At 54.9% G+C, this 20,915-nt stretch overlaps 6 protein-coding genes across 6 annotated transcripts; 3 read left to right on the top strand and 3 right to left on the bottom strand.

Moving 5' to 3' along the window:
* Positions 1-16: 16 nt before the first annotated feature.
* Positions 17-1,134, bottom strand: UCRPA7_4173 (putative exosome complex exonuclease rrp4 protein; the record flags this gene model as incomplete). Its single annotated transcript, XM_007916733.1, has 2 exons — positions 17-860; positions 932-1,134. The coding sequence occupies 2 exons, from the start codon at positions 1,132-1,134 to the stop codon at positions 17-19; spliced, it is 1,047 nt and encodes a 348-aa protein (XP_007914924.1).
* A 2,786-nt stretch (positions 1,135-3,920) lies between these two features.
* Positions 3,921-5,694, top strand: UCRPA7_4172 (putative glycoside hydrolase family 32 protein; the record flags this gene model as incomplete). The annotated part of the gene is made up of 2 exons (XM_007916720.1): positions 3,921-3,981; positions 4,064-5,694. The coding sequence occupies 2 exons, from the start codon at positions 3,921-3,923 to the stop codon at positions 5,692-5,694; spliced, it is 1,692 nt and encodes a 563-aa protein (XP_007914911.1).
* A 609-nt stretch (positions 5,695-6,303) lies between these two features.
* On the bottom strand, positions 6,304-8,702 carry UCRPA7_4171 (putative cmp-sialic acid transporter protein; the record flags this gene model as incomplete). The annotated part of the gene is made up of 4 exons (XM_007916717.1): positions 6,304-7,535; positions 7,588-7,918; positions 7,967-8,107; positions 8,169-8,702. The coding sequence occupies 4 exons, from the start codon at positions 8,700-8,702 to the stop codon at positions 6,304-6,306; spliced, it is 2,238 nt and encodes a 745-aa protein (XP_007914908.1).
* Positions 8,703-13,529: 4,827 nt separating this feature from the next.
* On the top strand, positions 13,530-16,038 carry UCRPA7_4170 (putative phosphatase iiic protein; the record flags this gene model as incomplete). Its single annotated transcript, XM_007916729.1, has 3 exons — positions 13,530-13,856; positions 13,919-14,109; positions 14,160-16,038. 3 exons carry the CDS (start codon positions 13,530-13,532, stop codon positions 16,036-16,038), a joined length of 2,397 nt encoding a protein of 798 aa, XP_007914920.1.
* Positions 16,039-16,590: 552 nt separating this feature from the next.
* Positions 16,591-18,309, top strand: UCRPA7_4169 (putative adaptor complexes medium subunit family protein; the record flags this gene model as incomplete). Its single annotated transcript, XM_007916718.1, has 2 exons — positions 16,591-16,634; positions 16,704-18,309. The coding sequence occupies 2 exons, from the start codon at positions 16,591-16,593 to the stop codon at positions 18,307-18,309; spliced, it is 1,650 nt and encodes a 549-aa protein (XP_007914909.1).
* A 146-nt stretch (positions 18,310-18,455) lies between these two features.
* Positions 18,456-20,297, bottom strand: UCRPA7_4168 (putative fatty aldehyde dehydrogenase protein; the record flags this gene model as incomplete). Its single annotated transcript, XM_007916721.1, has 3 exons — positions 18,456-18,517; positions 18,700-19,044; positions 19,109-20,297. The coding sequence occupies 3 exons, from the start codon at positions 20,295-20,297 to the stop codon at positions 18,456-18,458; spliced, it is 1,596 nt and encodes a 531-aa protein (XP_007914912.1).
* Between the last annotated feature and the right edge of the window lie 618 nt (positions 20,298-20,915).

Here is a 20,915-nt window from a genome sequence, read left to right as displayed (position 1 = left end):
GCTAGTGAACCCCCTTTCAGGTACCTGACAATGCCGCAGCTAGCTGGCGGCCTTTCTCTCCACCCAGATAGATGTCATCCTCGCCTTCAGTAGAACTCCGGCCCATTTCCACAGCCTCCCTATAGCCCTTCATAACCATATCCTCGTCCACGCGTAGTCCGTTTTCCACCAGCGCGGTGATCACACCCCTGACCCTCGCAATCTCCCGCATGACCTCCACCTCGATAGGGTCGTTCTGGCTCGAGTAGACATTGACGCTCACGCTCTCCTCCATGCTCGTCACGCCGCCCCCGACGGCCGGGCTCTCGGCCTCGACGTGCTTGCTGATCCAGACGTAGCCGTTGACGCCGAGGATGACATCAATCTTGCTACCGCTGCCGCTAATCGTAGCCAAGTCCATGGTCCAGACCTGGCGCCTGCTGCGCACGACGCCCGCGCCGCCGCCGACGCCCGAGACGGCGGCGAACAGGCCGTTGCGCAGCTTGCCGTACTTGAGGGAGCGCGTGTGCAGCACGGCGCCGCCGTCCTGGAAGAGCTGCTGGACCTCGGCGACGAGCAGGTCGCCCTCGGCGAAGAAGGTGCGGATCTGCAGCTCGTCCGTCTCGGTGCGCTTGCGCAGGATGCCGCCGGGCAGGTTGATGGCGGACAGGGGCAGCGACGCCAGCTGCGTCGAGCCGACGTCCACGCGCCACCGCTTCGCCTGCACCTCGACGATGCGGCCCACGACCAGGTCGCCGACCTCGGGCGTGTAGCGCGCCCGCAGCGGCCGCACCGACAGCAGCTTGTTTGTGCGCGTCACCGTGCCCGCCACCGAGGAGATGATGGACGTCTCGCCCGGGTTGACGTAGGTGCCATGTCCTCTGTGTAAGTGTCAGTCTTGCAGGGGGAAAAAAAATGAGTCTCAGCGGGGCGGGATGAAGAAAGAACAGACCTCATCCACTGGGGATCATCCGTAATGATCTCGCCGGGTGTGACAATCTCATCGCCGCCTGTCCTCCTGGCCCGTTTGGCTGGCCGCATGGCGACGTCGCCCTCTATGTCGACGCCGCCGGAGTCTGAGTCCGAGTCTGAGTTGGCGGCATCGCGGCCGAAATGCCGTGGCACTGGCTTTGGTGTGATGATGGTGATAGGCATGGTGGCCTTCACTAGACGGAGGGTGAAAGTCCTCTACAAGCCTCTCTTACAGGCGAATCTTGCAGCCTCGAGATGCCGCCTTGGTTTGGTTGACTGACGGCTGATCCAATTTACTTCATATAAAGCTGTGAGTGTATTCCGTCCTGTGACTGCTGATATCGTTGTCTATACGGCCGTTTTGTGTTGATTGAGATCTCGTATGCCTTTGTTCGAACATCGAATTTGAAGAAAGTCGCATGCAAAAAAAGAATGGGTCCAAACGGTACCGAAAGATGGAAATAACATTGGGCACAACAAGGCCCAAAGCACAATCAGGTAGCGTTTTACAAAAAAAGGTAAAGACAGCGTGAATGTTTACTGGTATACCTTCTAATTCAATTTGATAATACAGTACTATATATATCTACGCATCTTGATATACACATATACATTTATATAAGACACGATGAGTGCGCTCGACGAAAGTTGAGGTAGGTCGCCAGCTGGCGGACAGCTGGCACGATAGCCGATGGTGTCGGCCGATATTGAGGCTCAAAACACGCCATACACGAGGCGCATTGTGATTCACGAGAGTGCCCGATGTTCTATCTGGCCTTCTTGAGCACGATTCGATGCGCCAATGTAGCAAGGGAAAGGCCAAGCAAGCCGCCTGACGTCACAAGGATCATGAGCCTCCATGTATCGTTATTCCCGGTCGCCGCCTTCCGTTTGCATCGTCATCGTCGTGGTCATGCCGAAGAATGAGAGAAAGCTCCGGGTGATTGAGAGGAGAGGAGGGGAGTGTGTTGCACGCCGGTTGCAACACCAAAGAAGAGGGGGGTCATCGGAACAGCCTCCAGAGGCCCATCCATGCGAGGGCGAGCGATATGCCGGTTATGCCGAATCTTCGACTGCGCATGCCGAACATGGACTTGCTCTTGAGGATGGCGGCTCGCTGCTGCTCGAGCTGCGACATGCCTGAGAAGTAGGAGTAGGCCCCGAGGCCCAGGAAAGCACCGCCGCCTGTAGAATGTTCCATGCACGTCAGCAACACTAATGTCGTCTGTTGTCTGCTTAAAGTCCCGAAGGAGGGGAAGGAGTGGACTTGCCAACAACACGGCACGGCAAGCAGTCATCGCCGCGGTCTTCCTTGAGTAGTGTGTCGAGCTTCTCGGGCTTGTCGAGGGCATGGATGGAGGGCACCTTGTCTCCGGCCATGTTAGGCAGGTTGACGTCGATGCTGCTGGGTTAGTGGCTCGCAGATGGTTGTGCGGCAGCAGCGCGTGCTCAGGCTCGTGCTCGTGCCTATGCCTATGCCTTTGCTTCTGTGGAGTTGATGTATGCGTGAGCGTGTGATGTGCCGTACCTAGGGTAGGTTGTTCAGGACTCGAATTCGTGTATGTATGTGAGCGATGTGACGTTGCGGGATGCGGGATGCGTGCAACTGCAGAATCAAGAAGCTGCTCGTGTTGGTCGCCAAATTTTGTCAGACGCCAGGAACTGCCGTTACGGGACCGTTCTGCGCTAAGCTGGCAGGTGGCAGATCAGTGAGCTCGGGGCCTTGCAGAGGGGGGTTGCTGGGCGGTGGGCGTGCGTTGCGCCTGCCGTTCCGTGCAGCGGATCGGCGCCGCTAAACGTTAATGTTAAGGCGAGTGAGCCTGACAATGAATGCACTGGCAGCAGCCTGCCCAGGCACCGCGCTCGCGATGGGGACACAATTGGAGAAGGTTAGTGGACCAGGAGCCTCTTCGGACCCCTCAGGCCCCCTGACCCGGCCCCTAATTTCACGTGCATTTCAGCGCCGCTTACTGCACGAGATGCGCCGGCGATTCGCGGGGAAATGCCCCTTAGGTGGCTCCCTCGCTGGTGCATGCGGGGAAGGACATCTGCTGGCGCTCGGCTGACCTGGTCTCGTGGTCTTCCGATCCCATCCTCCTTCCTGCTTTCTCTCCCTCAACACCACATCAGGAGGTATCACATCACATCACTTCACTCCTCTCCAGGCGGTCCAAGAACCAAGAACCAAGAATCAGGGTTGAGGCCCGCGAGAGGCTCGTCTTTACGCTTGCTGTTGCTGTCACCCTGCGTGTGTGTGCATGCATCCAATCGCATTGCTTCGACAGGCTCACTGACAGCATCTTGGACTTCTCTCTCCAGCTTCTCAGCGGCCGCCCGCCTTGGTTCTTCTCCTCTGCAGCTCTCCAAGAAAGACCCTTGTCCTATCCTCTCCTGTCTTATGTTGTACACCTTCTCGATCGCATGTCTTAGACTTTGATCCTCTTCTCCGCATTGTCGATAGCAGAACAGAACTATACGTCCGTTGGTCAGCATCACACGAGGAACAGCACGTCATGGCATCGCAGAGATCCAACATCCTCGCATTGCTTTGAGTCCACACGGGCTTATATACATCTTGATTCATAACATATATACAGCATACAACATACAGCATACAGCACACGAGCATCCTTAGACTATATAAGTTCGACTTGCGTCCGTGGCGCATTTTCATCACTCCCCAGACTTAGATTCTGTTTCCCTGCTTTTATATCCTGCCTAGATACGGAGGCGCATGACTTTGGCTTCTTCTCCCATAGTCTGACGGTGCGGTGTTGTTCATATACCCAATCATGCATTCTTCCTCCTTCGCAGGGGTTTCCTTCCTCATAGCATGGACATGCCGTCTCGCTTCCCCTGCGAGTGCCAGCGTCCTGCCGCGCACCACGGCCCCCCACGCGGAGCGGCAGTCGTCCAGCAGGTCTGGGCACTGGCGTCCCCAAGTACACTTCACTCCGCCTCAGAATTGGATGAATGACCCCAATGGGCTCTTCAAGGATTCTGAGGGCACATGGCACATGTATTACCAATGTAAGTCGATGAGAGGCGGGTGCAATTGGCATATACGGGGGAGTTTCTCAATATCCACTTTCTGGGCGCTGATCAAATCTAGATGGAGAGGCAGTGGATGGGAACGGGATCTACAAAGATTGGGGACATACAACATCCACCGACTTTTACGACTGGGTTGATCAGCCCGTGGCCATTCCGGCGTCGGATTCTCAGGGGTCCATCTGGTCTGGCAGCGCCATCATTGACACCGAGAACGTGTCGGGCTTTTTCTCCAACCAGACAGCGGCCGAAGACAATGTGGTGGCTTTCTTCACCTCCTACACGGATCCCCAGGAAGCGCAATCTCTTGCCTACTCGCTCGACGGCGGCGAGTCGTTCATCCCGGACCCGGACAACCCGATCATCTCCCTGAACAGGCACGGCTTCCGCGATCCCAAGGTGACATGGCACGAAGCTTCGAAGAAATGGATCATGGTAACTACGCTGGGCGATGCCGTCGCTTTCTGGACTTCGTCTGACCTCCGTGACTGGAATCAGACTTCCGTCTGGACTCCCAGCGACCCCGTAGGGATTGTTGAGTGCCCACAATTCCTCACCATCCCGCGCCGCGACGACAGCGGCAAGTTCATCGAGTCTGTCTATGTGCTCCTCATCTCCATCGGAAACGTGCTCTATGAGAATGTCAGATCCGCCGTGCGCTACATGCCAGGGACTTTTGACGGCGAGACGTTCACGCCGACACCAGCTCCGGACGCCGTGCAGAACGGCACCAACTACTGGCTGCAGGACTACGACTTCGGCCCGGACACCTACGCCACCGCCTTCTGGTACGACAAGGACGCGCACGCCCAGGACAGCGTCCACTCCATCAGCTGGGCCACCCAGGCCATCGGCGGCTACGCCTGCTGCACGCCGACGGACACCGAGGGCTGGCGGCACACCATGACCACGGCGCGCGAGCACTGGCTCGACGCCGACTACAGGCTCGTCACCAGGCCAGCCTCGACGGGCCCGGTGGCCGGCGAGCCCATCATCGACAAGTCAGACGTCGAGAGCGTCGAGTTCGCCTACGACGACGACCTGCAGGCCCAGAACCCCGCCGTGGAGTTCACCTGGACGGTCCGGGCGCGGGCGGACACCACCGCGCAGCTCGCGCTCGTGAGCACGGAGACGGGCGAGAACCTGACCGTGACGGTGGCCCTGTCGGCCGGGGCGGCGTCGGTCTCGCTGCACCGGTCGATGCAGGGGTGGAGCAGCGCCTCGCACATCGACGACTGGTCCGAGGCCAGCGTAGAGCCCGCCTCGGTGAAGGGCGACGAGGCCACGTACAGCATCTATGGGATCTACGACCGCTCCATCTTCGAGATCTTCGTCAACGACGGTGACTCGAGCGGCACGATGCTCTTCTTCGCCAACGGTGTCGTCGATCAGATCCTCGTTGGCTCAGCGGATAGCATTAATAGCACTGGCACCAGCGGTGGCGCGTCAGCATCGTTTGACTTCAAGGCCACGACGCTGAGGAGCGTCTGGGGCTCGTCAACGTCTTCCAAGTCCGCGGTAGAAGAGACTAGGGACGAGGGCGTCATCAGGAAACAGGGGTCTGATGATTACGTTGCTCTCGGCATCCAGCGTCGCGAGTCGTCGACATCGTCCAAGTCTTCGGCTGAGACATATGTAGATGAAAGCGTCATCAGGAAGCAAGGCAGTGCTAGTTTCAGGCCATTAGGATAGGGTATCTACATGTTACTGATCAAGTCTGGATATATCGTGCCAATCAAATATAAAAAGGGGTATTAATATTGGTATTCTGCAGATATTTGGTCGCTCCCCTCTTTCAAATAACGCCGAATAGTGAATCATGACGCCATCAGAGTAGTAAATAGTAACAGTAGTATGTCAATTGGCCGTGCTTTGGGGCCATCCAGATCCGTTTTCCAACAGATGTATATAGACCAATACCATAGGTAAACACTCGTTCTTCCTTCCAAGCCTTGGGCTTATCTTGCTCGTCAATACCCTTCGTATGTTTCGTCCGGGTTTGGGGGGCCGCCTCGCCCCTTTGGTGCCAACTGCCAACAAGGGGTCAAGAGCTTACACTGATCCGGTCGGCCCTTGGCTCTATAAGTCGATGTGCCTTGTCGCCGTACTGCCCTTCCTTCTATTCCAAAGCTTTTGAAGAAGCTATGCCAGCCACCCTCAGCGGATATATTTTTGCTGCCGGAACGCCATATGGTCAAATCCTCCGCTCGTCCTGGCACAATCTGATCTGGAGACCTCGCAATATGGTCCCACCGAATGCTGAAATATGTATAGCAGAAGAAGAATAACAATAAATCATCCTCAAGGGCCCCCAATCACCTCTCCTTTTGTTCCAAGCATAGCGGCCTGGCCATCGAGCTTGTCGTAGAAGGCGTTGACAACAGGTTCGTTCCTATAGTCGAGCTTATGGCCACATCTCGTCCACGTTACGTCCTCAGCCTTCGGGCCCGACGCACAACATGAGCCCCAGCAGTCGCCGAACCGATCCAGTACTGGCATGAAGCGGTTGGTGCGCCGCGTCTCGTCAATGACGTGTAGGATAGTCGGGATCGCCACCTCGTGCATGACCGTGAAGCGTACGAAGATCTCGGAGAGGGTAATAAAGTCGGTAAAGAAGCGTCGTGGGACATAGTAGATGTCGCTCCAGCCGAGGCAGAACTGATCCCGGCGGAAAGGAGGCCTGTCGTCGTTGATGGCGGCAATGGCGGACAGGGCGTCCTGGTGGTAGTTCCTGGCCCACCCCCACCAGTTGTATTTCGAACTATCATTCATACACGTAAATTGGGGTCCTCCAAATGCGCTCTCCCTTGCATCAACCACGGAGGGATACCAGATGTTCTCGAAATCTGAGGACGCCCATGCGAGAGGGTCGATCCATGCATCGAAGTGGTAGTACAATAGACCCTCAACATCGGGTTGGGTGTCCAGCGCAAGTTGCATGGTTCGCGCTACTTGTTGGTAAATGAGGAATGCGTCCTCGTACTGATCGTTGGTGATGTTGTGATATTTCTCGGTCTGGTTTGGCATGCTGTCAGGCATGGAAATATGTATCGAGTGGAAGAAGGGTTCGTATTTCCTAATCATGGGGATTCTCTCCGGCCGGCCAGAGTTCCACCGGACCATGGCAAGGGTGTTGTTGAAGGGCGAGATAAGGATTTCCCCTTTGGTCGAGGGGTGCGTGGGTGTCTTAGGGGTGCTCGGTTCACCTTTGCCAACATTTATGTCCCCTAGTGTCGAGGCGAACATGGTGAGGAAAACTGACACAACCACGGTGAAGAGTGTCGAGACGAAGAGCACGGACTTGCCCCATTGTTGTAGGACTTGCCACGAGCTCTTGCCTTCGCTGCTTGGAGGCGGAGCATTCGGATCCTTCGGCGGCGGGTTGTCCATGTACAGCCATGATGCAATAAAGACGACGATAGTGCCGGGTATCACAAGGAAGCTTAGAGATGTGCCAAACAGAATCGGTGAGATGTACAGGAGAATCGCCGTTGCGAACGCAGTCGCAAAACACTTGATGACGGCGTCGGCGTCTGGGTGGGTCAGCATGGTGTCTCAGCTAGCATGTCTCACTTCTTGACTTACATCTATAGACCGCGGTGATCGCCAGGCCGATGAAAACATTGCTGACAATAACCATGATTGCTCCAAAGCTATTGTAGCCCTCGAAAAATCCCGGCTCGTCCTCTTTGAACATGCTAAGCATGATGTGGACCATCAGGTTGACAACAGAGCCTGCTGCGTACAGAATCATATTGTCTGCATGCAAGCTTGACTCGTCGCTTTTCAATAGAGCCTGGTTGTACACGCCAGATGATGCACTCAGGAACACCTGGAAGATCAGAAGGAAATAAGTTCCGAAGGAGTAGGTGGCGCCGGTCTCAGGGTTGTATTGTGTGACCATCAACCCGCAGACCTATATAACTGTGAGTAAATGCCATCGAGCAAGATCTGAAGGCCTTACCTGAATGATAATAGCGATCCACTGGATCTTGGATACTTTGGCATTAAGCGTCACGATCATCACCAAGGCGGTGATGAACGTAACGCCAGCCTTCGTAAGCTGGATCGTTCCAGGGTCTGCCAGCTTATAGGAAACAAAGATCTACGGAAACTACAGTCAGCAATCCACGGTCGTCTAGACGTAAATCGGCGGAAGGGCATACCGAGTTGTTGATGAGCACATAGAAGAGTGCCAGGTTACAGAAGCCATACCGAACATTCTCGGTCACCTCCCCCCTGATGTAGCTCCAGTATGTCCGCACATTGAGATGCGGGAGTATTTTGGCTTTCGGCGCAACATCGCCGGGCACCTCCACTCCATCAGACCTCTCCTTCTCCTCCATGCTACTCCTTTCCATTGTGGGCAGATCGGAACCAGCGAGCGAGCTATACCCCGAGCCTCCACCTCTTGTCGATGGCCGAATGCCGTCCGCCGCGCGCTGGCGGCATTCTCGGTAGAAGAACCACAGCGACAGGCACATCTTGAGGAATTCGGATATCGTGACGGAGGCGGAGGGGGAGAAGGTGTAAGTGCCGCCGGATTGCGACGCCTTCATGATAATGCCAATGCCGACCTGGATGGCGACCAGGCCCAGCGCCGCAGCGTATGCAGCGCTCTGAGGGCCGGCGGTAACCCATGACAGCGGCTTGAGGAGCATCCCAAGGGGGAGCGACGAAGTAGAAAACGAACGTAGCATCTCGGGCGACAGACGCGAGATGGGGCTGTGACTTTTGATTTAAGCTTGGTCAAACTTTAAAGAGTGTCCCGTCGCAGGTGCCACCGGCATGTCGCTTTCGTCGAACCGTCGGTTGGATATCCAGTTGGGAGAGCGGTAGTGGTATAATCGAGAAGAAGAAGGCTACAACACAGACAGAAACAAGGAAAGCAAGCAATAGGCGCTCAACCTGGAAGCAAATCAAATCTGACAGCTCAGACAAGAAGAAGACTGTCGGTATCGGTGTCGGGGTCGGTGACGGTGTCGCTGGTGATGGCTGAGCCCTACGAGACGAGACTTGGTTGCTGCTCCTGAAGGAAATGGAAATGGATCCTTCTGACGGGTGGCCCCCCCAAACTACGGTACCCTGATGTACATCCAGAAAAGCCCACTGCTCCTATAATAATTTAAGGCCGGCGGCGTTCTTAGCACCTCGTTCTGCTGCAGGTGCATACGTACCGGTGCGGGAAGGCAGGACGCTAGAGAGAGTTGGGCGTATGGGCGACTGATACAGTGTGGACTGCGAGCATACTGCGTACTGAGGAGTGGGAGCCTGGGTTAGGGGGCTCATTGAACCCCCGCTGGGGGCGAAGGCGTGGGTCTGGCGGGCAGCCGCTGGACCAGTCAGGGGGTTGACAATTGCATGGCAATTACCTGACTGCAGCAGCAGAAGGAACACCCAAGGTAGTAGGTAGGAGGTACTATGCAGTAGGCTGGTAGGGTAGCACGGTAGCTCAAGCAGCATACAAGTCGGGCGTACGGTACCGTCCGTATTATTCGCAGCAGGCCTGTCTCGTAACGTTTACAACAGCCCACGAAATGCCTGATGAGAGCAAAAGTCTGGGTGACCTATCAGCACTAACACTAAGATGAGCAGCAGGGCTCAGCGTTCACGGCCAAGCCCAAGCCCAAGCCCAAGCTCAAGCCCATGGGATGGCTCGGATGGATGTGCGGCGACTCGGCTGCTGAGTAGCCGTTTTGTGGCACTCGCTGCGTACACAAAGCTGCACCTTGGCGGCACAAGCTGTGACAGTTGTGATTTTCTCAGTCTTAGTCTCAGTCTCTGTACGAGGGAGGCCGGGCTGCTGAACACGCAGGAGCGATGTAATGCGATGCGATGCGATGCGATGTGCCATGCTGCGTGCTCTGTGCTGTGATTGACGGTGGCGGCTTCCCCCCCCTCGCAACTGCCGTCAACGCGTCAGTCCTCCTGCCGTGTAGCTGTAAAATATCCCACTGCTGCCTTGATCTTGATCTTCGGCCTCCCGTTGTGTTGTTTGGGGGGGAAGGTGTTTCCTTGATCAAGGCCCCTTCTCCATTGTGGCTTCCGTTTCCGTTTGTGTAATGAGGCTCTAGTCGTAGGGCTACCACGGCGTACAAGCGCCTTCCGGAAGGCCAATGTCGGTGGCAGCGACTTCCCAGGGAGCCAGGCTCGCTAGTAGGGAAGCACCTTCCGTCAGACGCGAAAATCCCAAGTGAGTTGAGAGAGCGAGAATCCCTGTAGGTAATCTGATACTGAGCAAGTGGGCCAGGGCCTGGAGCAGATTCCGACAACCAAATTTAAAGTAGCCCCTGTTCGTCTCTGCTTGGTATTCGAGCCTTGACTCTTGACGCCCTCCCCCCAATTAGCACTCTACCTGGACTTGCAAGGAAAGAACCCCCCTGCGTGCAACGCTCTTGCTCCAAGAAGCAGGACCTCTTGCTGTACCCAGCAGAGGAGGGATGACGTATGGGAAGGAGCTCCATGATCATCTGCGGATCACGCTCAGTAGCAAATCATGTATAATTCCTCCAGGCAAAGTCTCCCACCTCGAGACAGGAGGACGCGTCGCTCTCGTTACTACTACGCAGTAGATCCAAGTGAGATGAAGTCATCGGCCATCACCTCAGCACTTGGTTGTACTCGGGTACATACTGTACAGTACAGTACAGCATGGGGAATTCAATGCGGCACCTTCCGGACAATCCCCTACAGTGCAGACAGTGCAATGCAACATGATTTTCGCAGGCAAGCCCCAAGCCTAACCCCTGACTCTAGCGTTCGACTACCGGTACAACATTATTGATAAATACCAATATGCTTTTTCAATCACACTCCTTGTTGTCATCATGAGAGAACATGCCCTTGCTCACTTGCAGCGACCTGTCGATGGAACGGCGGCTGGTCTTGGGGTGACCGGGATGGACAATTGACATGACAGCCACGGCGAGACAGGTTCATTATGAAAAGAGACTGATCATCTGGATCGCTTGACCGATGATTGATATTGTGGGTATCTGCCACACCTCACTCCTCACTCGATCCTTCCTGTGTTTCGCAGCGTTCTGTCGATGATCCGCTAGGACCACTCAGCGGCACAACCTCACAACCTTAGTGGAAACTGCAGGCGATAGCCTACCATATCCCACAATTGGCTACAGATGGATTGCTGCGACACTGCACAGCCCGGACCTACACTTTGTCGCCCTCAAAGCTGTTTTGTGTCCGTCACCAACCGGCTCGAACGGATCGCTTGGTTTCACTCTTGACTTCATGATTTTTGAAAACCTAAAATGGTAAGGAAAAGGGTCGCACTCGCACCGTGCGGTCACTTGGCGAGGGGAGTTGACAACTCATTTTACTTCAGTCGTGTTGGAGATTATCAGCTTGAGACTAAGAACGGTTACTACTAACGCTACCGTCCTAACCCCTGGAGTCCTTTGCAGCCTGTCGTAACGCCCCCATTTCAGCCGCTTCAAGGGCCGAAAGTTCGATGCCTCTGGTTTCATTTCCGCAACGACCCAATCATGCAGCTCCCCTAATCGTGCGGTGTGGTGGGAGGGGAACCATAGCTCCCTATCCATGTGCTCAGCACACGCTGCTGAAAACTCCGAGTCTAACCAGTGAGCATCAACAGGCTCAAGTAGGCATAGGCCGTGGTGCTTTTTCCGATCTCTGGCTGTAGCCACACATCATATGGTTCTCAAAGAAGCAAGGCCTGCCGGATGGTCACCCGGACGAGAATGCAGGTGCAGATCGCCCGTCAACTCAAAATTACGCTCGGCGAGGCTCCATCTCGCTATATACGGCGATATTTGCCCCGTCTGACATGGGAGACTTCAAGAGCCAAAACAAAACGATAGAAGCTGTCGAATTTACCGATTTATATGACACCACCGGCAACTTACACCAGAGTGTTCTAAGACAAGGAATAGGATGAGAAACAAACCCCGACGTTCCCGCTCAGCATCGTACAGGCACAGCTATTTCGTCATTGGAACTTGATGACACATGTTCCTTGGCGGGCCGAAGTGTACCGTCCAGCGCTTCCCTCCCCTGAAGATTGCCGTAATCGACTGTCGCTAAATCCTTCCACTCGCTCGCGGTGAGAGATTGAGAGCGACCGATCGAAAACCGAGGCAGGATTGTATCAGTCGGTGTGACTACACCTTCAGGCTGTTTGCGACTTACCGGTCGGACTTAAAGTGGCTCACGACCGTGACACGTCCGGAAGTCTTCAGGGCATGAAAAAGGGGAAACACGTCGGAACGGCCTCCTCATTCTTTTTGCCTTATCAAAGACCAAACAAATCAAATTTGATTTGTCTCTGATTGTGCAGCACGCAAAAAAAGTGACGTGAAATCTCTCCAGCCATATTGGGCGCAAACGCTAATACGCGCGGACTACGCTAGAAGACATGCCGAGAGATAATTGTCTCCTCCCTAAACCCCTTTCTGGACATTCCGTTCCCCCCTTGGTGAGAGGAGACGTTAAGGGGATCGTCCCTGCAGGCTCACAACGGGCTGCAGAAAGTCTTCTCGGGCAAAAAAAAGAAATAGGGGAGACATCAAGAGGCCGTTCGGGTGAGGCTAGCACCGCTAATCGTCCGCCACCCCATCTTTAGCGCTGCACGTCTGTACCATACTCCTGGACAGGCTGGCTCGCTGGGCCGCCGACCGACCCTCCCACGCCGCTGAGGAAGGCCGAGGAAGGGCTATCCGGAATTAGAATTAGCATTTCATCAACGTGCGATCTACGAGTACGGCGGCCAGACTAATCCTACAGTAGGGCTTGCCCCCCCTACCACCACGCCTCTTTCAGGGGTCCTGGGCTCGCTGGGGTCTGTTTGATGAGCCTTGCAAAAATTACGATAAGTTGCAGTTCGCTTCACAGGCTTCCTTTGCTTGTCAGCCCCTGAACCTCGACCGCGTGCTTTTGCGCAGGTCGCTGATAGGTGGGACCACGGTAGCCAAGCTTCAGTGAGCAGATACACGAATTACGGTACCCTAGGATAAGGAATATAAGGTAATGTACTCAAGTAAGGTCCTGGTAGGCCTGGAAGCACCATATGGGTCCTTAAAATGGAACGTTATTACTACCCGACTTAGTCAGTTACAGTGGTGGATGATCTGTACACTTATTCTCTAAGCGTTGACGTGAGAGATTGACGGGAGCCCAAAAAGCACGGTCCCCATTTCCATGCCACTATCGGCCTGTCCTAATCACTACCGGCGGTGACTTACGGGTACTTTGCCCTACCTTACCGTAACATTAGCCCGCTTCATCAGTCCCCCTTCCCAGGCTGAAGCCGCGAGAGTTCTCAATTGCTAAACTGCGCCTCTGTCGCAAGTGTCGTATCTCTCTCTCTCTCTCTCTTTGTTTTCTTAATTCTACCCTCGTCTTTCGTTGACTGCCTCGCTTGAGCTGCACATATTCTGCCAGCGTTGTTGCTGTTGTTCGTCGTGCATCTGCTTGACATCCTCTCTTTTTTTTTTTTGATATTCATTTCTACGCTGTAGGCAGTTCGTAGTATTGCACACAACGCGAAAATGGGTTCGCTCAACGATCAGGTCAATGGCAACGGCACTGCCCACCGCGACCCTATCAATGTCATCATTCCCATCGGTGGCATTGGCTCGCGGTTTGCGAAGCAGGGCTACCGATACCCCAAGCCGCTCATCAACATTGTAGGCCGGCCGATGCTGATGTGGCTTATCGATAACCTCTCCCTACAGTCTGGCGACACCCTCTGGATGGCCGTCAACGAGGAAATCGACAACGAGTTCCGGATCGGCCAGCTCATCACCAAATCTTTCCCCAGGATCGACTTCAGACTCCACAGGCTGAGACACCAGACTAAGGGTGCCAGCGAGACGGTATGTCTCACTCCACGTGCGCTAGACGCCGTCGAACTGACTTGACTGACAAAACATTCCAGCTCTACATCATCTCTCAGAGTATGACCAAGGAGCACCTCACCCGCAAGACTGTTTCACTCGACTGTGACACGATCTACTGGGGGGACGTTCTGGAGGATGTCCGACGCATGCCCAAGGGCCATGGTGGTTGCTTCTACTTCACAGACGATGGCGACAAGCCCATCTTCTCCTACATCAAGACGGAGCCAAAGTGGGTGAAACAGAACCATCAGGCGTATTTTCACAAACTGACGGTTGTAGGGACGGCCTCGAACGCATCGTGGATATTCGCGAGAAGAAAGCTATTTCAAACAAGGCTAACACGGGAGCTTACGTCTTTCCTAGTGGTGCTGAACTCAAATCATGGGCGTCCAAGAACCTCGACAAGGAGACCAGCCCCGAGGTGGGCGAGTATTATACTTCACAAACAATCTCACAGATGATTTTTGAGGGTGGCATACCATTCCTGGGCATGCCTGTCAGCAAGAAGGATTTCACCGTTGTCGGTACCCCTGAACAGCTTCAGGCTCTTCTCAAGCAGCTCAGCAGCTCGAATAAGGGCGAAGTACCGATCAAGATGAAGAAGCGTCGTTTCTGCTTCGACCTCGATGGAACCTTAGTGGGTTATCCCGAGGTGAAGGGAGACTACTCAACCTGCCCGCCCATTGACAAGAACATCCGACTTGTTCAGCAGCTTTTTAAGGCTGGGCATCACATCATCATCCAGACTGCCCGCAGGATGAAGACCCACGATGGCAACGTGGGATCTGTTCTCGCGGATATTGGCCCTGTTACCTTCGCACAACTGGCCAAGTACGAGATTCCATTCCATGACATCCACTTTGGCAAACCCTGGGCGGACGTCTACGTTGACGATCTTGCCGTCAATGCCAATCTAGATACCATGCGCGAGATAGGCTGGCTATTGGAGGAATCCGATCCTTCTTCTTCTCTTCTTGGCGAGGATGCTCCGCCGGTGGACGACTCGGCTAAGAAGGAGGGCATGATCGCGGCACGCGATTTCAACACCATCCAGATCGTTGGTGGCAAGGTCGTTAAGTCATCCAAGTCTGAGAACATCCTTGGCGAGCTATACTTCTACTCTCACATGCCGAAGGCGCTGTCGCACATCTTCCCCAGTGTCTACAGTGTCGACTACATTCCCGAGACCGGCACGTACAACACTATCATGGAGAACCGTCGTGGTTTAACCTTCAGCCACCTCCTTGTTGGACGCTCCATCACGAAGGGACGCCTGCTTAGCTTCCTAAAAGCTCTTCATACCATCCATGCCACCCCTAACCCCGAGAAGCCGAGCCTCGAAATTCCAGCAGCTTTAGCTGCTAAATTTGCTAAGCACTCCGTTGATCAGTCCAGTCATGGAGTAAACATCTACGCCAACTACGGCAGCAAGCTGCGTACCCGCTACGAGAAGCACCGCGACCGATACGATGCTCTCGGTCCTCTGGCAGAGAAGCTGTACTCTAGGCTTGACGAGTTTCTCGATACCTACGAAGCCGAGGACAAGGGCGTGTACGCGGAAGTCATCCATGGTGACCCCGTTTTTAGCAATGCTATTATGTCCAATGATGGGCAGCTAGTATCCTTCATCGATGTACGGTGCCGACAGGAAGATCTTTTGACCTCGGCTGGTGATATCCATTACGATCTTGCGAAGGTCCTGCAGTCCCTCTGCGGCTACGACCACATCCTCTTTATGGCCGCCAATGAAGCCGATCTCACCGGAGCCCTCGAGGAGGGTGCCGACCATCTGTTGGACGAGGCCGACCGCGACCTTCTAGAGGAGTTGCGTGGCTATTTCTTCGAGTTCCTGGAGGAGACTTACGGGGTGCGCATTCATCGCAAGACGCTGTACCGCATCACTGCCAGTTTATACTTCAGCTTGATTCCTCTACATAACCCTGCTCTCGGCGCTGTCTTCCTGCGCATGTGCAAGGAAACGCTCGATAAAGCTTACGGCATCTCAGCCAGCAGCGGCCACCGGACGCCAAGCGGAAAGCCCCTGAGCAGGCGACCCAGCAGCCTATTCGACGAAGCGAGCTCTCCCCAGCCTCAGACTGTGACGAGTCCCAGCGTGAACGGCCGTCTGAGCGCGCCGACCGTTGTGGTTGGGAAATAAGAGCAGCCACAGACGAGCAGTCCACCAGAAAGATATCATGGACGCGAGGTTTGATTCTTGTAATATAGTAGGGCTCCAAAGACGGGACAAAGAGCGATGCGAAAATGGGATAGTACGATGCGAATGAACAAGCAACAAGAGCGGCACAAATGGCGTTTTGAATCTGTAGGATAAGCATTGCTTGCAGATATGTGTTCAAGTAGGGGCCTAGTTTGATAGTTCTGAGATCCCTTATTGACCCCTAATGTCCATTTCCTGTATATCAAACAGCGGTCATATATGTACAATCTCCAGATTGTATTTTTTTAAGCACACATAAAAGATACCAGTATTGATTAAGTAGTTATTCTAAAAAGTCAAGTATCTATCTACTATGAGTACCTGAAATGGAGATGATGTTTCGGTGGCTTGCAGCTATTCTCGGCCCCACACAAGGGAGCAGTGGGGAGTGGACTTTCACGAGCCATTGCGTCAAGGTGGGATGTACCTGACCCAAGCTTCTCTCTTCACCACCAACATCACCTCAATGTATTCACAGCACACGAGACAGCCATGAACGGCGTCATTGAGGCGCTGCACATCTACGATGAGCGCCAGTATGTGAAACCAGCCTTCTAATAAACACAAAGGAAGCCTCAAAGAATACACCGCTGACCATCCCGTAGCAGCCCCATCCTCTCCCATACCTACACCTCTCGACCACTCTCCGCAACACATCTCTTACCTCTCTACCTCGCGCACCCAGCACCAAGGCCGTCCTTGATCTTCCTACCCAACACGAATCCGCCGACACTCGTATTCAGTCTCATCCACAGCAACCTTCTTCTTCTGCTCACTACGTCATCCGAGGTCGAGCCCCTCCTAGCGCTCGAGTTCCTACACCGCGTAGTCGATGTCCTCGAGGAGTTCCTCGGCGCGCCCCTGCTAGCACACCGCATCGAGTCCAGCTACGATGTCGTAGCACAGCTGCTCACGGAGCTCTGCGACGCAGGGACCGTCTCGACCACGGAGCCCAACGCGCTGCGCGACCTCGTCGAGGTCGAGGGCTGGGCGTCGAAGCTGCTGGGCTCGATCCAGCTGCCGGGCGGCAAGGCGATCGACCTGGGCCGCAGCCCGAGCCCCTCGCCGCTGCTGCTGCAGCAGAGCGCGGCGCCGGCGCTGGCGCTGCCGTGGCGGCGCGCCAACGTGCGGCACACGAGCAACGAGCTGTACGCCGACGTCGTCGAGACGCTGAGCGTGACGCTCGCGCCCTCGGGCCGCCCCCTGTCCGCCTTCGCCCACGGCACCATCGCCTTCACCAGCAAGGTCTCGGGCGTCCCGGACATCACGATGAGCCTGACCGCCCCGAGCGGCAAGCACAACCTCGCCGGCGTCATGGAGCTGCCCGTCTTCCACCCGTGCGTGCGCCTCGCGCGCTGGAGGGAGCACCCCGGCGAGCTGAGCTTCATACCGCCCGACGGGAGGTTCATCCTGGCTGGGTATGAGGTGGATCTGTTGCCGTTCAGCAATGGGAAGAGCGGCAGTCTGAGCGCGAATAACCTGAAGCTGCCTGTAAACATCGAGATGAAGACAGGGCTGGGGTCGACGGGCTCAGATTTCGAGGTCAGGGTAAATGTGAACAAGATTCTGGGTACCGGCGGAAGCTCTTCGTCCGGTGCGTATGGGAGAGGAGGCAGTTCGGCCGGCAGGGGGTTCGGCGCTGGACCACACACTGGCACTCCTGGAGCCCCGGCTCTCGAGGACCTGACCATCACGGTGCCGCTGCCCGAGAACGTCAGGAATCTGCCTGAGATCAGGCCGAGCAAGGGCGATGCCACGTACAACCCTGGCGACAGGCACCTGGAATGGCACATCCCCACGAAGGATCTGGCGGCTGGCACGACGTACTTTGGGCTACGATGCACGGTCACCGGACCGTTGACGGGCGAGGAGGACGAGGGTGCTTCAGACCCCAACGGCTTCAGCTTTGGGAAGGAGTACGTCTACGATGAGCCGTACCAGGCCGAGCCAGCGGCGGATAAGTTGGACAAGGCGAATACAGAAGCCAGCGGGGACGGCGCGGATGTCAAGAGGGTGGCACAGAATAAGATCCTGATGCCCAGCTCGGCGTCGGTCAGTTTTGCCGTCAAAGGGTGGCTACCAAGCGGAATCAGGGTGGAGAGCATATTGATAGATACCAGGAAGAGCCGAGGGCTCGGGGAGGGCGTGAAGCCGTACAAGGGCGTCAAGTATCTGACAGTCAGCAAGGGAGGCGTAGAAATCAGGTGTTGAAAACACCTATTCCTAAATAAAAGCAGAATATGAAAAGTTTAATCACGCATTATATTTACTAAATTGAAAGCGAACAGTGATTGTCGTGACTTATTAGCTATGTGCACAGTATTACGTAGGATATCTTTATATAAGCAAGTCGAATATCAATACAGGATACCCATCATATCGCCGAAGGTGCCGTAGAGCAGAGACTGAACTCTCCTGGCTCAAATAGGAGTTATACAACATCTTCCTTCCATCGCCTTTTGAGCGTCTACTCGGTGACACGGGTTAATAAACCAGCCTGACAGCCAGAGCCATCGTAGAGCATCACAGATCAGCGCCTTCTCGTTGTCAATATCCATGCCCCGTACGCGACCACAAGGGCCAACCATCGCAGGAACGCACCTTTGGGCTCCTTGCCGCCCAGTCCCAGAACAAATCGAATCCAGTAGCTCAGCCCCTTGATGACACGGCCGTTGCGGTCAAAGTTGGGTCGCTCGTCTCGCATAATGCTCATCCGCTTCATCTCGCTCCACTTGTATGGCATGTAGCGGATGCGGATCAGCTTCTCCATCCAAGCGGGCGTCTCGGCCACGGATCGGTAGTGCGTGAAGGCATCGAAGCCAGCCTTGCCGCGAGAGGCGCCGCCCATTCCGGACCCGCCCACGCCGCCGAAAGGCACGTTGTTCATTGACGCGTGGAAGAACGAGTCGTTCATGGTAGCGCCGCCTGAGGTGATCTCGTGCAGGACTGTGCGTTGGTCTTATGTTAGTGTTGTCAAGCATATAGGACAATTGGTAGGGAAGCCACGTACCTCTCTGGTTCTCCGCTTTTGTGCCGAACGTAAAGAGTGCCAGCGGAGTCCGATCGACGGCGTTTGCAATATTGATTGCCTCAGAAAGGGTATTGACGGGCAAAACGGCAAAGATGGGACCGAAGGACTCCTGCTCCACCATCGAATCCTGATAAGAATCGACCAGCACGGCCGTGGGCGCGATGTACAGCTCGGACTGATCTATCTCGCCGCCCATGACGATCTTGCCCTTGCTCTCATCGAGCATCTTCTTCATGCGTAGGAAATGCCTCTCGTTGATGATTCGTGAAAAGTCCGGACTTTGCTTCGCGCCATTCGGAAAGAATTGATTGTATGCCTCGTTGAGGCCCTTAATAAACTCATCGACAACCTCTTTCTCGACTAGTACGTAATTGTGTGACAGGCACACCTGGCCAGCATTCAAGGCCTTGGCCCAGAGAAGCCGTCTGGCTGCCAGCTTGGGGTTTGCGTTCTTGGTGACAATCGCCGGGTTGCGGCCTCCGAGTTCGAGGGTGATGGGTGTCAAGGTTTCTGCTGCCTTCACGGCTATGATCTTGCCGACCTGAGAGCCGCCGGTGTAGAAGATCTTGTCCCACTTCTCTTCAAGCAACGCTGTAGTTTCTGGGACGGCTCCGTTGACCACACGGAAGGCGGAAGTGTCAAGGTTCTTTTCGAGCATCTCCTGGATAGCCATAGCCGTATTCGGCGCACCCTCAGACGGTTTGATGACAGCAGTGCAGCCGGCAGCAATGGCGCCTACGAGAGGGACAAGAATCAGCATTATGGGGTAGTTGTAAGTGCCGATGATGAGAGAGGCGCCGAGAGGCTCTGGGCGGCTGCGGATCTTGTGTGCAGCAAAGATAAACGGCACGAACGGCGAGCCGAAACGTTGTTCACTAGCGAACTTGTCAAGATGATCACACATCCACACACAGTCGTTCTTGACCCAGCCGATCTCAGTCAAATGGGCTTCGTAAGTCGACCGGTGCAAGTCGCGGCGCATAGCCTCTTCTAGCTGTGGTGTGTGGTCGACCATGGCCCAGTACAGTTTTCGTAGCTGGACCTTGCGCCATTCGATGCTCTTGGTCTTGTTGGTGCGGAACGTGGACCGGACCGTCTGGCAGATCTGAGGAATGGCATCTAGATCTGTAGCCCTGTAGGCTGGTATCAAATCGCCCTTGAGATCCATGTTGATAGACGCTGTTTTGACGATTCCAAAGGAGTCCAGTAATTTGCAAGTATGCGTTGACCAGCAACCAAATGACTCTCGAGGTACAGTACAGAGCTTGGATGTCGCGCGATGAGGTCCGTTACCAAATCCTGAACAGGGAGAAGATTAGATCAAATCCTGCTTCTCAAGTAGAATGCGTTTACCGCAGTAAGGACGTGTAGCCTCGGCCAGCAAGACGGCGATACTCCTGGCGGAAGGTTCGCAAAATGAAAAGTCCGTTTGTAGTTGATCCGACCTCCGGTAGGCAGTTTATGGTTGCGAAGGGTTGGGTGGAAGTGAAGTCTGAGGAAACGGGAAGGTGCCGCTATATTTCATCCCGACTCCGTTCCATCGACCATTGCTCGGCTAGCTTTTAGTTTTGAGACAAGACAGGGTAGCATCCCCAGCAAACATGTGAGAGAGGGGAGGCGATCTTAGCTCTGGAGCTACTGATAGAATGCAAGATGCCGTGCCGTTAGTGTATGGAATGATTTCACAAAGGCAACAAGGGACAGCTTCCCCACACTTTCACCATGCAACACCAACAAACTGCCGAGGCTTCCTTTTCGCTGATCTCTGCTGCTGCACCCCTGTGAC

Source organism: Phaeoacremonium minimum, assembly GCF_000392275.1.
Source record: "Phaeoacremonium minimum UCRPA7 unplaced genomic scaffold PA7_03_scaffold_329, whole genome shotgun sequence".
Taxonomy (NCBI): domain Eukaryota; kingdom Fungi; phylum Ascomycota; class Sordariomycetes; order Togniniales; family Togniniaceae; genus Phaeoacremonium; species Phaeoacremonium minimum.
Note: the sequence above shows the minus strand (reverse complement) of the source record. Positions and strands in the feature narration are given on the sequence as shown.